At 38.4% G+C, this 17,183-nt stretch overlaps 1 protein-coding gene across 3 annotated transcripts in view; it reads left to right on the top strand.

Moving 5' to 3' along the window:
• The window catches only part of SH3BGRL (SH3 domain binding glutamate rich protein like), a 100,929-nt gene that overhangs the window by 55,693 nt on the left and 28,053 nt on the right, over positions 1-17,183 (top strand). Inside the window, exon 3 of one of the 3 annotated variants that reach the window (XM_013050085.2) lies at positions 2,142-2,282. The exons of 1 other annotated variant lie outside the window; for it this stretch is intronic. In XM_013050085.2, the coding sequence (XP_012905539.1) occupies positions 2,238-2,282 (45 nt within the window). In that variant the 5' untranslated portion in view covers positions 2,142-2,237. Of the gene's footprint in view, positions 1-2,141; positions 2,299-17,183 lie in introns of all 3 variants that reach the window. One more of the 3 variants, XM_013050087.2, reaches the window with a different exon arrangement.

The raw sequence follows: 17,183 nt of genomic DNA, 5'->3' as shown, positions 1-17,183 counted from the left end.
CTCTCCATCAGAACTATTGGATATGTACATAAACATTATATCAGAAAGGGAATTAAAGGTAACAATTATTCAGGCAATGGCTAGGTTGGAGAAAACCATTAGTGACAACATAGTGACACCATAGAATCTCTAAGGGCAGAAGTGAAAGGGAAGAAGTTCAAAATGCTATCAATGAGATCTAATCTAATCTAAATATTCTAACAGCTAGGGTAACTGAGGCAGAAGATAGAATTAGTGATCTAGAGGACAAATTGATAGAGTAAAAGGATCAGGAGGAGGCATGGAAGAAACAGCTTAGAAGCCATGGAAACAGAATTAAGGAAATAAACACCATGAAGTGTTCCAATATTAAAATTATTGGGATCCCTGAGGGGGTGGAGAAAGAGTAGATTAGAGGTTATAGTTGAACAAATTCTGCATGAAAATTTTCCCTCGACATGAACAAATGTTCAGGTCTTAGAGGCAGAAAGAACACCTCCAAAGACCGACGAATCTAGAAAGAACTCAAGGCACTTGATTGTGAGACTGACAAATCATAATTTTAGACAAGAGCTTCTGAGGGCAGCTAGGAGGAAGAGATTACTTATGTACAAAAAAAAGTACATCAGAATACCATCAGACCTGCCCAGAGAATGCTGGCAAGCCAGAAAGGGCTGGCAAGACCTAATCAGGGCCCTAAATGAGAAGAACATACAGCCAAGTATACTTTATCCAGTGAGGCCTATATTCAAAATGGATGGAGAGAAAGAGCTTCCAAGTCCAGAAAGGTTTAAAAGAGTATGTGACTGCCAAACTGGCACCACAAGAAATATTAAGGGCATCTCTATAAAAGAAGAAAGGACTCCAGAGTGACATAAAACAGAAATTTACAGAGACAATCTATAGAAACAAGGACATCACATACAACATGACGTAAATAAAAACATATCTTTCAGTAATCACTCTCAACGTGAATGCCCTAAATGCTCCAAAAAAATGGACAAGGTTGCAGATTGGATAAAACAACAGGACCCATCAATATGCTGTCTGCAAGAGACCCATTTGGAACCCAAGGAAAAATCTGGACTAAAAGTGAAGGGAGAGAGAAGCAATTTTCATGCCAATGGGCTTCAAAGAAAGCTGGGACAGTGATTCTCATATCAGATAAATTAGATTTTAAAATATAGGCTTTAGTCAGATAAAAGAAGGACAGTACATCATTTTTAAAGGGTCTCTCCACCAATAAGATCTAACAATTGTAAATATTTATGTCCCCAATATGGGAGAAGCCAACTACATAAGACAACTGTTAATCAAGATAAAGAGCCATATTGATATGAATACATTATTGTAGGGGATCTTAACACACCACTTTCAGTAATAGAAAGATCATCCAAGCAGAACATCAATAAAGAAATAAGAGAATTGAATGACACATTGGACCATATGGACCTCATAGATATATACCAAACATTCTATCCTAAAATAACAGAATTCTCATTATTCTCGAGTGAACATTGAACTTTTTCCAGAATAGACCACATACTGGGTCACAAATCAGGGCTCAACCGATACCAAAAGACTGAGATTATCCCCTGTCCCCTGCATATTATCAGACCATAATTCTTTGAAACTGGAACTCAACCACAAGAAAAAGGTTGAAAGGAATGACTTCTGGGGTTTTTTGGTTTGTTTGTTTTGTTTTGTTTTAAGATTTTATTTATTTATTTTAAAGACAGAGATCACAATTAGGCAGAGAGGCAGGCAGAGAGAGGAAGGGAAGCAGGGTCTCTGCTAAGGAGAGAGCCCAATGTGGGGCTTGATACCAGGATGCTGGGATCATGACCAAGCAAAAGGCAGAGGCTTAACTCACTGAACCACCCAGGTGCCCCATGATTTCTCTTTTTAGTAGAATTTCTGTACAACCAAATTCTTACAATTTTCTGTTCTACAAGATGGTGAAATTATGGGATTTCATCACCTAAAACTAAATTCAATGTTCAGATAGCTTCCTTTTCAGATACCTAGAAGCCTTGAGAACCTTATAATAGCCAAATAAGTTGTAAATAGTAAATGTTGGCAGTTATCCATTGGTCTCCTTCATTTGTGCACATTTGTGAGCAAAGGCACTGACTACATTTGTTCTGTGTTATCTTTTCAAGGATGCAACCAGTCTTGAAATATGAGATATTTTCTCTCTCCAAAGCAAAAGGAAGATTTGTGTTTGGTTCAGTATAAAAAATCTGGGTTCCTTAACAATGGCTTCCTGTGCCACCATAAAGGAATTGACGAACAGAGAAAAGGTATAAGAAAATGCAGGTAATCTGAATACTATTGCCATTGTGACCTAGAAGTCTCATGTTATCTGCCACTATCCTTAAAACTCTGGCTGGGTTACTTGTTAGTTTGCAAGTGGACTAAAAATATTAGATCTTTCACAATTCTTGACAGTAGTTCTTTTTTAAATATATTTTTTATTTCTTTTCAGCATAACAGTATTCATTGTTTTTGCACCACACCCAATGCTCCATGCAATCCGTGCCCTCTATAATACCCACCACCTGGTTCCCCCAAACTCCCACCACCTGCCCCTTCAAAACCCTCAGATTGTTTTTCAGAGTTCATAGTCTCTCATGGTTCACCTCCCCTTCCAATTTCCCTCAACTCCCTTCTCCTCTCCATCTCCCCTTGTCCTCCATGCTATTTGTTATGCTCCACAAATAAGTGAAACCATATGATAATTGGCTCTGTTTGACTTATTTCACTCAGCATAATCTCTTCCAGTCCCGTCCACGTTGCTACAAAAGTTGGGTATTCATCCTTTCTGATGGAGGCATAATACTCCATAGTGTATATGGACCACATCTTCCTTATCCATTCATCTGTTGAAGGGCATCTTGTTTCTTTCCACAGTTTGGCAACTACATTCAATGTTTAGATAGCTTTTCAGATACCTAGAAGCCTTGAGAACCTTACAGAGAGCCATTATATGAGACCTTATATGAGACCGTGGTCATTGCTGCTATAAACATTGGGGTACAGATGGCCCTTCTTTTCACTACATCTGTGTCATTGGGTTAAATACCCAGTAGTGCAATTGCAGGGTCATAGGGAAGCTCTATTTTTAATTTCTTGAGGAATCTCCACACTTTTCAAAGTGGCTACACCAACTTACATTCCCACCAACAGTGGAAGAGGGTTCTCCTTTCTCCACATCCCCTCCAACACATGTTGTTTCCTGTCTTGCTAATTTTGGCCATTCTAACTGGTGTAAGGTGATATCTCAATGTGGTTTTAACGTGAATCTCCCTGATGGCTGGTGATGATGAACATTTATTCATGTGTTTGATAGTCATTTGTATGACTTCATTGGAGAAGTGTCTGTTCATATCTTCTGCCCATTTTTTGATATGATTATCTGTTTTGTGTGTGTTGAGTTTGAAGAGTTATTTATAGATCTTGTATATCAACCTTTTGTCTGTACTGTCATTTACAAATATCTTCTCCCATTCTGTGGGCTGCTTCTTTTGTTTTCTTGACTGTTTCCTTTGCTATGCAGAAGCTTTTGATTTTGATGAAGCCCCAAAGTTCATTTTCGCTTTTGTTTCCTTTGCCTTTGGAGACATACCTTGAAAGAAGTTGCTGTGGCTGATATCGAAGACTTTACTGCTTATGTTCTCCTCTAGGATTCTGATGGATTCCTGTCTCATGTTGAAGTCTTTTATCCATTTCAAGTGTATCTTTGTGTATGGTGTAAGAGAATGTTCGAATTACATTCTTCTACGCATAGCTGTCCAGATTTCCCAGCACTATTTATTGAAGAGACTGTCTTTTTTCCACTGTATATTTTTTCCTGTTTTGACTCTCTCTGCTTGACTTATTTCACTCAGCATAATCTCTTCCAGTCCCGTCCATGTTGCTACAAAAGTTGGGGATTCATCCTTTCTGATGGAGGCATAATACTCCATAGTGTATATGGACCACATCTTCCTTATCCATTCGGCCATTGAAGGGCATCTTGGTTCTTTCCATAGTTTGGTGACCGTGGCCATTGCTGCTATAAACATTGGGGTCCAGATGGCCCTTCTTTTCACAACATCGGTATCTTTGGGGTAAATACCCGGGAGTAAAATTGCAGGGTCATAGGGAAGTTCTATTTTTAATTTCTGGAGGAATCTCCACACTGTTCTCCAAAGAGGCTGCACCAACTTGCATTCCCACCAACCGTACACATGGAGAACCCCCTGCGAGGAATATGTGGAAGAGTGATCCCCTTTCTCCACATCCTCTTCAACAGATGTTTTCTGTTTTGTTAATTTTGGCCATTCTAACTGGTATAAGGTGATATCTCAATGTGGTTTTAATTTGAATCTCCCAGAGGGCTAGTGATGATGAACATTTTCTCATGTGTCTGATAGCCATTTATATGTCTTCATTGGAGAAGTGTCTGTTCATATCTTCTGCCGATTTTTTGATATGATTGTCTGTTTCGTGTGTGTTGAGTTTGAGGAGTTCATTATAGATCCTGGATATCAACCTTTTGTCTGTACTGTCATTCTCCCATTCTGTGGGTTGCCTCTTTGTTTTTTTTGACTGTTTCCTTTGCTGTGCAGAGGCTTTTGATTTTGAAGTCCCAAAAGTTCACTTTTGCTTTTGTTTCCTTTGCCTTTGGAGACATATCTTGAAAGAAGTTGCTGTGGCTGATATCGAAGAGCTTACTGCATGTGTTCTCCTCTAGGATTCTGATGGATTCTTGTCTCACACTGAGGTCTTTTATCCATTTTGAGGTTATCTTTGTGTATGGTGTAAGAGAATGGTCAAGTTTCATTCTTCTACATATAGCTGTCTAGTCTTCCCAGCACCATTTATTGAAGAGACTGTCTTTTTTCCGCTGTATATTTTTTCCTGTTTTGTTGAAGATTAATTGACCATAGAGTTGAGGGTCCATATCTGGGCTCTGTACTCTGTTCCACTGGTCTATGTGTCTGTTTTTAATGCCAGTACCATGCTGTCTTGGTGATCACAGCTTTGTAATAAAGCTTGAAATCGGGTAACGTGATGCCCTTTCCTTAGCGATTCAGGGTCTCTTCAGATTCCATACAAATTTTTGGATTATTTGCTCCAGCTCTTTGAAGAATACTGGTGGAATTTTGATCAGAATGGCATTAAAAGTATAGATTGCTCTAGGCAGTATAGACATTTTAACAATGTTTATTCTTCCAATCCAAGAGCATGGAATGGTCTTCCATCTTTTTGTGTCTTCTTCAATTTCCTTCATGAGTGTTCTGTAGTTCCTCGAGTAAAGATCCTTTACCTCTTTGCTTAGGTTTATTCCCAGGTATCTTATGGTTATTGGTGTTATAGTAAATGTAATCGATTCTTTAATTTCCCTTTCTGTATTTTCATTGTTAGTGTATAAGAAAGCCACTGATTTCTGCACATTGACTTTGTATCCTTCCACGTTGCTGAATTCCTGTATGAGTTCTAGTAGTTTGCGGGTGGAGTCTTTTGGATTTTCCAAATAAAGAATCATGTCATCTGCAAAGAGAGAAAGTTTGACTTCTTCATTGCCAATTTGGATACCTTTTATTTCTCTTTGTTGTCTGATGGCTGTTGCTAAGACTTCTAATACTATGTTGAACAAGAGTGGAGAGAGTGGGCATCCTTGTCGTGTTCCTGATCTCAACAGGAAGACTGCAGGCTTTTTCCCATTGAGGATGATATTTGCTGTGGGTCTTTCATAGATAGATTTTATGAAGTTCAGGAATGTTCCCTCTATCCCTATACTTTGAAGCGTTTTTTAATCTTTTCTTTAAAGATTTTATTTATTTATTTAGTTGACAGACAGAGATCACAAGTAGGCAGAGAGGCAGGCAGAGAGAGAGAGAGGAGGAAGCAGGCTACCCACAGAGGAGAGAGCCCAATGAAGGGCTCTATCCCAGGACCCTGGCATCATGACCTGAGCCGAAGGCAGAGGCTTTAACTTACTGTGCCATCCAGGCACCCCAACTTTGAAGCTTTTTAATCAGGAACAGATGCTGGATTTTGTCAAATACTTTTTCTACATCAATTGAAAGGACCATGTGGTTCTTCTCTCTTCTCTTATTAATTTGTTCTATCACATTGATTGATTTGCGAATATTGAACCATCCTCGTAGCCCAGGGATGAATCCTACCTGGTCATTATGGATAAGCTTTTTAATGTGCTGTTGGATCCTGTCACTTAGGATCTTGTTGAGAATCTTGCATCCATATTCATGAGTGATATTGGTCTGAAATTCTCTTTTTTGGTAGGGTCTTTGCCTGGTTTGGGGATTAGGGTAATGGTGGCTTCATAAAAAGAGTCTGGAAGTTTTCCTTCTCCTTCAATTTTTTGAAATAGCTTCATGAGAATAGGTGTTATTTCTTCTTTGAAAGTTTGATAGAATTCCCCAGGGAATCTGTCAGGTCTTGGGCTCTTGTTATTTGGGAGGTTTTTGATTACTGCTTCAGTCTCGTTAATAGATATCAGTCTATTCAGGTTGTCAGTTTCTTCCTGGTTCAATTTTGGGAGTTTATAGTTTTCCAGGAATGCATCCATTTCATCTTGGTTGCTTATCTTATTGCCATATAACTGTTGGTAATAACTTCTGATGATTCTACTTCCTTGGTGTTAGTTGTGATCTCTCTCTTTTCATTCATAATTTTATTAATTTGGGCCTTCTCTCTTTTCTTTTGGATTAGTGTGGCCAATGGTTTATCAATCTTATTGATTCTTTCAATAAACCAACTTCTAGCTTCCTTGATACATTGTACTGTATCTCCAGTTTCTACCTCATTGATCTCTGCTCTAATCCTGAATATTTCCCTTCTTATGTGTGGATTTGGTTTGATTTGTTGTTGATTCTCCAGTTCTTTAAGGTGTAGAGACCACTGGTGTATTCTGGATTTTTTCAATTTTTTTGAGGGAGGCTTGGATGACTACATATATCCCCCTTAGGGCTGCCTTTGCTGTATCCCATTGGTTTTGGACTGAAGTGTCTTCATTCTCATTGGTTTCCATGAATTGTTTCAGTTCTTCTTTGATCTACTAGTTGATCCAAGCATTCTTAAGCAAGGTGGTCTTTAGCTTCCAGGTGTTTGAGTTCCTTCTGAACTTATCCTTGTGATTGAGATCCAATTTCAAAGCATTGCGATCTGAGAATATGCAGGGAATAATCTCAGTCTTTTGGTATCGGTTGAGTCCTGATTTGTGACACAGTATGTGGTCTATTCTGGAGAAAGTTCCATGTGTAGTCGAAAAGAATGAGTATTCTGTTGTTTTAGGGTGGAATGTTCTGTATATATCTAGGATGTCCATCTGGTCCAAAGTGTCATTCAACGCTCTTGTTTCTTTACTGATTTTCTGTTTCGATGATCTGTCTATTTTTGAGAGAGGCGTGTTATGATCTCCTACTATTAATGTATTCATATCAATATGATTAACAGTTTTCTTATGTAATTGGCTGCTCCCATATTGGGGGCATAGATATTTACAATTGTTAAATCATCTTGTGGATAGTCCCTTTAAGAATGATGTAGTGTCCTCCTGTATCTCTGACTACAGTCTTTAGTTTAAAATCTAATTTATCTGATATGAGAATCGCTACCCGGGCCTTCTTTTGAGGCCCATTGGCATGAAAGATGCTTTTCCATCCCTTCACTTTCAGTCTAGGGGTATCTTTAGATTCAAAATGGGTCTCTTATAGACAACATATGGATGGGTCCTTTCATGTTACCCAATCTGCAACCCTGTGTCATTTTTTGGCGCATTTGGGCCATTCACATTGAGAGTGATTATTGATAGATATGTTGTTATTGACATCATGTTACCTTTGGAGTCTTTCTTTCTGTAGATTGTCTCTATATTTCTGTTTAATGCTATTCTTAGGATTTTTCCTCTTTTATATAACCCCCCTTAATATTTCCTGCTGTGTCGGCTTAGTGGTTGCATAGTCTCTTAAGTCTTCCTGGTCTTGGAAACTCTTTATCTCTCCATCCGATTTGAATGTCAGTCTTGCTGGATAAAGTATTCTTGGCTGCATGTTCTTTTCATTTAGTGACCTGAATATATCTTGCCAGCCCTTTCTGGCTTGCCAGTTCTCTGTGGACAAGTCTGACGTTATTCTGATGAGCTTTCCTCTGTAAGTAAGGAGCCTCTTTGTCATAGCGGCTTTCAAGAGGTTGTATCTACAATTATGATTCCTCAATTTGACTATCAGGTGCCTTGATGTTTTTTTGGAATCTATAATCTTGGTTGGTATGTTTGTCCTCTAGTATATGAATGCTGGTTCTATTTGTGAGATTGGGAAAATTTTCATGAAGAACTTTTTCCACTATATCTTTTAGACTTCTTTCTTTCTCCTCCCCTTCAGGGATTCCAATAATTCTGATGTTGGAACATTTCATGGCATCATTTATTTCCCTGATTCTGTTTTCGTGGCTTCTAAGCTGTTTGTTTCCATGCTTCATCTTGATCCTTTCTCTCTATCTGTTTGTCCTCCAGATCACTAATTCTATCTTCTTTCTCAGCTACCCTAGCTTTTAGAGAATTTAAATTAGATTGGAACTCATTGAGAGCATTGTGAACCTCATCCCTGGTAGCTTTTAACTCCTCCCTAACATTGTGAAAATCATCCCTGGTCGCTTTCAGTTTTGCTCTAATCATTTCTGTTTGGTCATCCATGGCTTTCTCCAACCTAGCTATTGCCTGGATAATTGTTAGCCTGAATTCTCTTTCTGACATATTGTCTATGTTGATAGCTGTTAGCTCTGTTGTAGAAGGCCCATCCTCTGTGTTTTTCTTCTGTTGGGCTTTCCTCCTCCTAGTCATTTTGGTGAGAGATGACTGAACAGATGTAGCTGGATGTATCGATTATGGCACAGTCAAGGTGCACCTTGGAACACTTCTGAGCAATCAGGATTCCCCACCCAAACTAGAAAAAAAAGAAAAGAAAAAGAAAAAGGAGAGATAAAGAGAGGAAAAAAATGGGAGGATAAAAGAGAAGGTTTAGCCCAAATGGGCCCCAAGTTAAGATTTATGAAGTATACAAAGAAAAACAGACAAACGAAAAGACTGATAAAAGTATATGACAAGAGGGAAAAAAATATATATGTATATGTATATGCAAATAAAGGAAGTACCTCGTCAAGAAGAATCCCAAGTATAAGTTTTATATACTATCAGGACAAACTCAAAAATACAGAAACACTGGCAGAAGAAAAAGATGGGAGAGTGGTTATAAATTCTCAGTATGAGTGAGGAAGTTTGTTTTGATTCTTCCTGGATGTATCTTGATACCTTTGTTAAAGGACTCAACTTTCCTAAGATAACGGGGGATTAAAAATTGGTTTACCTATAGGGGTAACATTGACTGGAGAAAGGGGATTACCTTGAAGTTTAACTCTATATGAATATTAGAAAATAAAAATAAAAAAATAAACTGGACTAAACTAAACTAAAATTTACAAAAAAATTAAAAAATCAAAATGCAAAAGAAAAACACAGTTGTATGTATCAAAAAGTTCAGGTTAGAAGGTTATTATGGAATTTGATGTACTGGACATCTCACTGTGATGGTAAATAGGTTAAAAAATTATCTATATAAAAAAAAATGAACCAGAATAGTGGGAACGAGTTAAAAATAAAAGTTGTCCTATGAAGTAGTGGTGGTTGATCTCTTGTAGTTTTTTTTTTTTCTTTCCTGTTTGGTTTTCTCGGGGAGGGGCCTGCCTCCTGGGTTTTCAGTCAATAATGTTCCCTGACTTAAGTTCTCCTGCTTCCCTCAAGGGGTGGGCTCTGAGGAAACCGTTTATTTCAGGCTTTTGTTCTCTCAGGTTTTTATGTTTGTTCACTTTTTTTTTCTCTCTCTCGCCTTGACCACTTTTGATGGTTTTTGTAGGTTTAGAAGAAAGCAAAATGCACCCTGACCTCCCTCTCAGAAAGAAGCCTCAGTATGGTCCCCTGCGGGTGCTGCAGAGCCCATTAAAATTCCCCCTTGGCCACTGGCAGAGCAGATTCCGAGTCATGGTCCCTTGGGACACAGGATCTTCTGCTTGTACCCCAAACCACGGCAGCGGTAGCTGTCTGGGAAACTCCAGACCACCAGAGAGGTTCCAAGTAGTGATCACACACAGATTTTCCTGCTGGCCCGGGCTGGGAGTGCCTGGTCTTTCTGGGTCTAAGAGTGCCGGGCTTGCACGCACCTCTCTCAGGGCAGGGTGTGGGTCACGTGTGTGTCTCAGGCTCTGAGAGCAGGGCGCGTGTCCAAGAGCACCAGGCTGTGCCTTCACGCACCTCTCTCCTGGGAGGGTGTGGGTCGCACGTGTGTCTCAAGCTCTGGTAGCAGGGCTCAGGTCCAAGAGCACCAGGCTGTGCCTTCACGCACCGCTCTCAGGGGAGAGTGAGGGGCACACGTGTCTCAGGCTCTGTAGCACGGCTCAGCGTTCTGCCATCTGGCGAGGCTCCCAGCCCCTCATAGGAGCTGGACCCCATGCATTCTTCGGTGCGCTGGCAGCTCAGGGACCAAGACCTGGTTTCTCCACAGCACTCTCTCTGGCTCAACGCTAGGGGAGGCTGTCCTGGGTCTGGGGACTTAAGCCCGTTTCCCTAGCCACCCCGATTCCCACAATTCCCTCACCCCCACGATCCTTTGCTCTTTTTGAGTGCTTTCAACCAGTCTCCAAGTTAATGCTGGTCCCCAGATGCAGGGCACTCTCATATTAGGGGTATTACTCTAATTGGTCACCTCTGGTGGTTTCCTACCCCTTTTGTTTATCTTCCGATATCAGTCCCCTGTTCCCACTCCGCTTTACCTGCCCACTGGCATCTTCTGCCCCTGTAGAGATCCAGACCTGTATAATTCCGATCTCAGGCTGATTTCATGGGTGATCGGAGCTCTTTGGTAGGTAATCAGCTCACTTTAGGGTACAGGTTGAAATGGTGCCTCCGCCTACTTTCCCACCATCTTCTCTCCCCCTTGACAGTAGTTCTTATTGATGTTCATGCTCTTCTTCTTGATGGTCATAGTCCAAATAACAATGGTGACTATTAAACTGCATTGAAACTCACTGATGAGCCCACAGAATGGCATAATCCAGACCTCTTTTGTTTAGCAACTTTAGTTTGCTAGTTGGTTAACTGCTTGGACCATTTGATCCCAGTCTTATTTAACTAATTAGGTAACACATAGTTATTCTCAGCTGAATAGTTTGGAACATGATTTATATTGGCTTTAGTCTGGGGATACATTCATAGTGTTCTCTGGAATGTTCACATGGGCCCCACTGGTCAGCTAAATCTTCAGACTAGTTATTTTTCTTTCTTTTTTCTTTTAGGCTAATTATTTTTCCTATGGAAAATAGATTATTTTTGTCCAGAATTCTCTATGTTGCCATGGTCCTTTGAAAAGAAAGTATTTAATTTCACTTATAATGTTATCACTTCAATAATAGGGGACAATATTAGCACTACAGATAAGTCGGTGGTCTGAAAATGTCGTATTTACTTTTTTCGTGTTTGCTTCCTGAAGTCATAGGCAGCATTATAGGTGTCAAGATTATGCTATGGACCCACCATCAGCTGGATATACTTAGCAGTTGTTTTCCCAGGAAATTCTAGAAAGCGTGATCAGGGACATGCTTTTTATATGTGTGTGAAAGTAATTGGACAAAGATTCATCTACCAACTGAGCCCGCACACCTTAAATAAATAGTCATATAAACAACTTTTGAATTATTAAACAACATTTAGTAATATGCACTTCTTTGTAAAGATTCTTAAAAGTTCCTTTAAAAAAACAAAGAAAAAAGTTGAAATCATCATATGTTTGTGTAAGGCCACTTGAAATTCTTTACCTTGAAGAGACTGAGGGCTTTCTTTTAATTGAGTGGCTGTTTGTTTTTAGTGTATAAAACAAACAAACAAACAAAAATGCTTATTTTTACATTATATTACATTAATAAACCATGCTATTTAGTTAGACAAAGCTTTTATTATTTGGAAAGCTGACCCTAAGATCTAAAAATTTGGCAGAATTATTTGTGAAAGTTACCCAGTTAGGTAATGTGTACAAAAATTTGATATCTCCTGTTATGTGTTTGATAGAATGGTAATTTTTAAATGTAAATAAATTGAATTTGAATAAGTTGAATTGGTACCTTTTGTGCCATGCCCATGAATTTGATCAACATTCAAAAGGATTATGGTCTTTTCCTGCATTTGATGTTTTGCTTCATGGTGGGCAATTGAGATTCTCTCCCTATTTGACTAATGTCATTAGTAATAGGTCAAACCTTCCCAAATCATTACGTTTTATTCCCCTTCTTTCTGTTGCCACCACAATACCACTCTTAATTGAGAAAACCATTGCCTTAAAATATTTTTTATTGTACTGAGACAGAATTTGGTTATAGCAATAATATGTTTTACTGGGTTAAAAATATAATATGACATATGTAAAAACAGTTTCTTTTCCCTTTGAAAAAATAAAGGGAAGTAGAGATATCATTTTCTTTCAACCAAGAATTATTAGGAATTGCATTCTGAGAATGTGCATGTGTCTTTTTATTTGAGAGTATTACTGGTCTTTCGAGAATAATTTGGAGGACTTTGAGAGATTAAGTCAATGACTTCGTTACTCATTGTTTCACTGTATTTTTGGTCTTACCCCTTTTTTTTTTTAAAGATTTTATTTATTTACTTGAGAGAGAATGAGTGAGAGAGAGCATGAGAGAGGAGAAGGTCAGAGGGAGAAGCAGACTCCCCAAGGAGCTGGGACCCCGATGCGGGACTCAATCCTGGAAGTCCGGGATCATGACCTGAGCCAAAGACAGTCGCTCAACCAACTGAGCCACCCAGGTGCCCTGGTCTTACCCTTTTAACAGTAACAAATGTTAGTGGATTTTTATGGTGAACACTAGCTAAGTGTTGTGAGTATAGAGTTTGTTAACTTTAGAATTTTTTTTTCTACTGCTTCAGATATATCTCAGTTGGGAGAAGTAATTATTTTGCATTTGGAGCAGTTTAATAGATGCCAGATAAAGCAACCAATCTAAGAAAAAGACCAGTTTTATGATTTGACAGGATTTTTTTTGTTTTTAAGTAAGCTCTATGCTCAATGTGGGGCTTGAACTCATGACCCTAAGTTCAGGAGTCACATGCTCTACCAACTGAGCCAGCCAACATACTTCTGGCCATATATATATATTTTTAAATATATCCTTAAAAGATCTTATATATGTATTTATTTGAGAGAGAGAGAAGAGAGGGACAAGCAGACTCCACGTTGAGCACAAAGCCCAATGTAGGGCTCTATCCCATGACCCTGAGATCATGACCTTAGCTGAAATCAAGAGTTGGAGGCTTAACATGCTAAGTCACCCAGGCGCCCCCTTGGCAGGATGTTTTTAATGGAAATTGACTCTAGGTTTCAAGAAATGTATTGCTTGACAATACCTAACTGCCAGCCAACTTTCTATTAGATTCTCTTACATTAGAAGTGCTTTTCTATAGAATATTATCAGGATACAATTTCTTACTTTGGTCAACAATTTCTAAGCACAACACCTTCAGAATTTTACTGTAACATGGTAAAGAATTTCATCTTTTTAAGGTTTCTTAAGAGGAATTTTACAGTCTCTGAGTGGTCCCTCAAACATTTGGTTGGTGTGCTTGACAGCCCATCTTGTTTCTCAGAGCCCCAGAAATTTAGAGAGAGAGAAGTCATCAGACTATGTTAATGTTCTGGCATCAGTCCAGCACTTTACAAACCACTTGCCCTATTGTGACTACCTAGGGACTGCACTGCTTGCTTTAAACACCACTTTATCATCCTTATGTGCAATTTCCATTGATACTGATAGCTGCTTATCAAAAAGTTACATTGAATTGTGCAGATACAATATTTTTAAGTTTGATTCCAGTGTCTGGCCCTTCATATGCCTACCTTCACTATCATACTGTTCTGGAAAGACTGTCCTGTATTATGATTGATGCACTATGGTGTAATTCATTGTTTTTAATAACTTGAGAACAGGGGTTCTTTATGCATATTTAAAATAGTAGCTACCATTCCTGGAGAGCTTATTATAGAATAATAAGCTATAGAAATAATAAGAATAACAAGCTATAGAATAATAAGCTATAGAAAATAATTGAGCTTATTTATAGAAGACCTGCTATATGGGGAACCTGATGGATCAGTCAGTTAAGCCTCCTATATACATTTAACATTTTTAATTTCAAGGTTTGTAGATATCACCTTAAAAACAGAAAATTTTTAAATTACAAAAAGTATTAAACAGAGGTGCCTGGGTGGCTCAGTACATTAAGCATCTGCCTTTGCCTCAGGTCACGATCCTGGGGTCCTGGGATAGAGCCCTGCATCAGGCTTCCTACTCAGTGGGGAGTTTGCTTCTTCTTCTCTCCACTCCTCCCATCACTTCTGTGTACTCTTTCTCTCTCTTTCAAATAAATAAATGAATGAATAAAATCTTTTAAAAAGGAACACCTGCTTTTTTTTTTTTAAACAACTGTAATAGTTAAGATATGATAATGGGCACTGGATAAATCATCAGCAAGATAGATATTGTTCCAGCCATGAAAGAGCATATAATTTTCAATTTAGCCTGCTTTGTGGGAGGCAGTGTAAGGGGTACATTGCTTCTCTTACCTAAAATTTTGTCTGTAATCATTTTGGAAGGTGAGTGCTATTATTCTCAACTAATAAATGCGGAACTTGAGACTCAGCATGGTTAATTAATTTGCTCATCACAGAGATAATAAGTGGAGGATATAGATTCAAACCCATGTCAGTCGTGTTCTGTATGAATTTTCAATGCTGTGTAACAAATTACTATGAATTTAGTGGTTTAAAACAATAGACATTTATTATATCACAGTGTTTGTGGGTCAGGAAATCTGGTATACATTAGCTGGGTTCTCTACAAGGCTGTAAGCAAGGTGCCAACCAGGACTGGCTTGCCATTGAGAGGATCCACTATCAAAGAATCCATTTTCAAGCTCATGTGGTTATTAGCAGATTTCATTTCCTTGAGGCTGTTACACTCATGGCAGTTTTTTTTTTTTTTTCATTTCCAACAAAGGAGAGAGAAAATCTAATGTGGATCAGCTAGAAAGATAGTTTTACAACTTCATCACTAGAGATGCATCCCGTCACCTTTGCCATGTTCTATTAATTGGAAACAAATAACAGGTTATTTCCACACTCCAGGGGAAGGTATTATACAAGGGCATGAATACCAGGAGGTGAGGGTCATGTGGGGGTGCCCCATGATAATATGTTTGCCACGGGTTCCATAATCTTTTCACTATACTATGCTGCTTCTATTAAGAACCCAATATACATAAATTGATTTTTGAAATATTATTAAAAATTGTGTAAAACAATATAACACCACTAAAGAAGTTTGATGAGTAAGCACTGGGTAGCTCTTCAATTAAACATCTGACATTGGGTTTTCACTTAGGTCATGATCTCAGGATTGTGAGATCAAGTTCCATCTTGGCTCCATGCTGGGAGTAGAGCCTGCTTAAGATTCTCTCTTTCTCTCTCCCTCTTCCTCTCCTCCCCCATTGCATATGCAAGCTCTCTCTCTCTCTTGAAAAATGTCAATGGGGGAATCCCCATAGTCTCATGATCCCGGCACTACTCAGTCAGTCTCCTGAGCAAGGTGCTAAGAGATAACATTCCTACTATCTATATAACCACTCATAATAATTGTGTTTGAATTCCTGTCCAATCTTCAAAAAAGTTTTCCTTTTCATAAATTGGATTCATAGCAAATACATGATTCTCTAGACTTCCTTTTCCATTATTTTTACCATAAAGTTTTTCCTTGTTGCTACGTAATCATACAGTTGTCAGTTTCAATTGGAGTCAACAATCTTTTGAATGACCATACCATGGTTTATTTAACTAAGTCCAATTATTTTGATGCAGACAACTTTCAATATTCCACTGCTAAAAGGTCAAACAAATAAATGACAACAATAAAAACACAACAAAACATTGTATAACATCTTTAGGCACAATTTCTAGCCTCTTTTGGATTATTTACTTAAACCAGAAATCTAGAAGTGAAATTACTGCATCAAGAAACTTGAATATTTCCACGACTCTTGACGCACACTCTCAAAATCCTTCTAATTTTATTTGACTTTGAATGAATTAACCAGGCTTCAAAATTTCAGAAGCATATGATAATGCTAATTGAAATTCTATGACCACAGGAAAGAAAGACAGTAACTTAACTGTTCTTAATGTGGGGGTTTTGGTAGCGATAAGTAGGAGAAATTATCTTCTCTTTATGGTCATGGACCAGGTCTCAGGATGTTGTTCTATCCTGGATTTCAGGTGAGGAAAAGGATCCCCTCAGGTCATATACTTAATAGTAAAGGATGTTACTTACACAGATATTTTTCATAATCATAGAGTAAGACACTATCTTCCCTACAATGGGGCAGAAACTATTCACATGAGATACTTCAGAAATTTATATTTTCTTCTGTACAGGGGCAGATTTGACTAATTTATTTCTTCAGATGCCATACCCTGTTGTTGACTGCTCCATGTTAGCAGCAGGTAGCCTTTCCTAGAATTGAAAAGGAAAAGAAGAAAAGGGAATAGCTGATATAATGCATGGTAGATTGGCTCGTATTTGTCATCTGGTTAACACTAATAAGAGCAGATCAATTGCTTACTTTTCTTATGATCCAAGAACTGATAGTTTGGAGTTGGTGGTTACAGCACCCCCCTCCCTTTTTTAAAGTATCTGTTGTGAGCTGGAGAATTTAGCTACCATATTTGGTTTTCATATGCCTGCCCTGTGACCTTACATTAGCCTGTTGGAGGATTCCTGTGTTTTTGGTTATCCTTATATGGGAAGGCTGCCTCGAGAATCTGTCTGACCAGAATTAGAAACCTGTAGCATTTGCAGAAAGCGCAGCATTAGGAAGAAGTCTCAGATTGTGTAATTAAGTTTCTATACTGCCATAATTTGTTTCTTACAGAGATACTGAGTTGGAGAATATCCTTGCTAACTCTAAAATCACCAGCATTTTATACCTTTTAATATACCAAATTTCCTTTATTCTATTATAAGAAAGTTTTAAAGAGGATTTAAATCTGTATAGAAACTCTTGTACTGAGTTGATAATGATTCTT

This window comes from Mustela putorius, unplaced genomic scaffold (assembly GCF_011764305.1).
Source record: "Mustela putorius furo isolate JIRA1106 unplaced genomic scaffold, ASM1176430v1.1 tig00001021_pilon_pilon_pilon, whole genome shotgun sequence".
NCBI classification, from domain to species: Eukaryota; Metazoa; Chordata; class Mammalia; order Carnivora; family Mustelidae; genus Mustela; species Mustela putorius.
The sequence above is the reverse complement of the archived record's forward strand: the minus strand, read 5'-3'. Positions and strand labels throughout refer to the sequence as shown.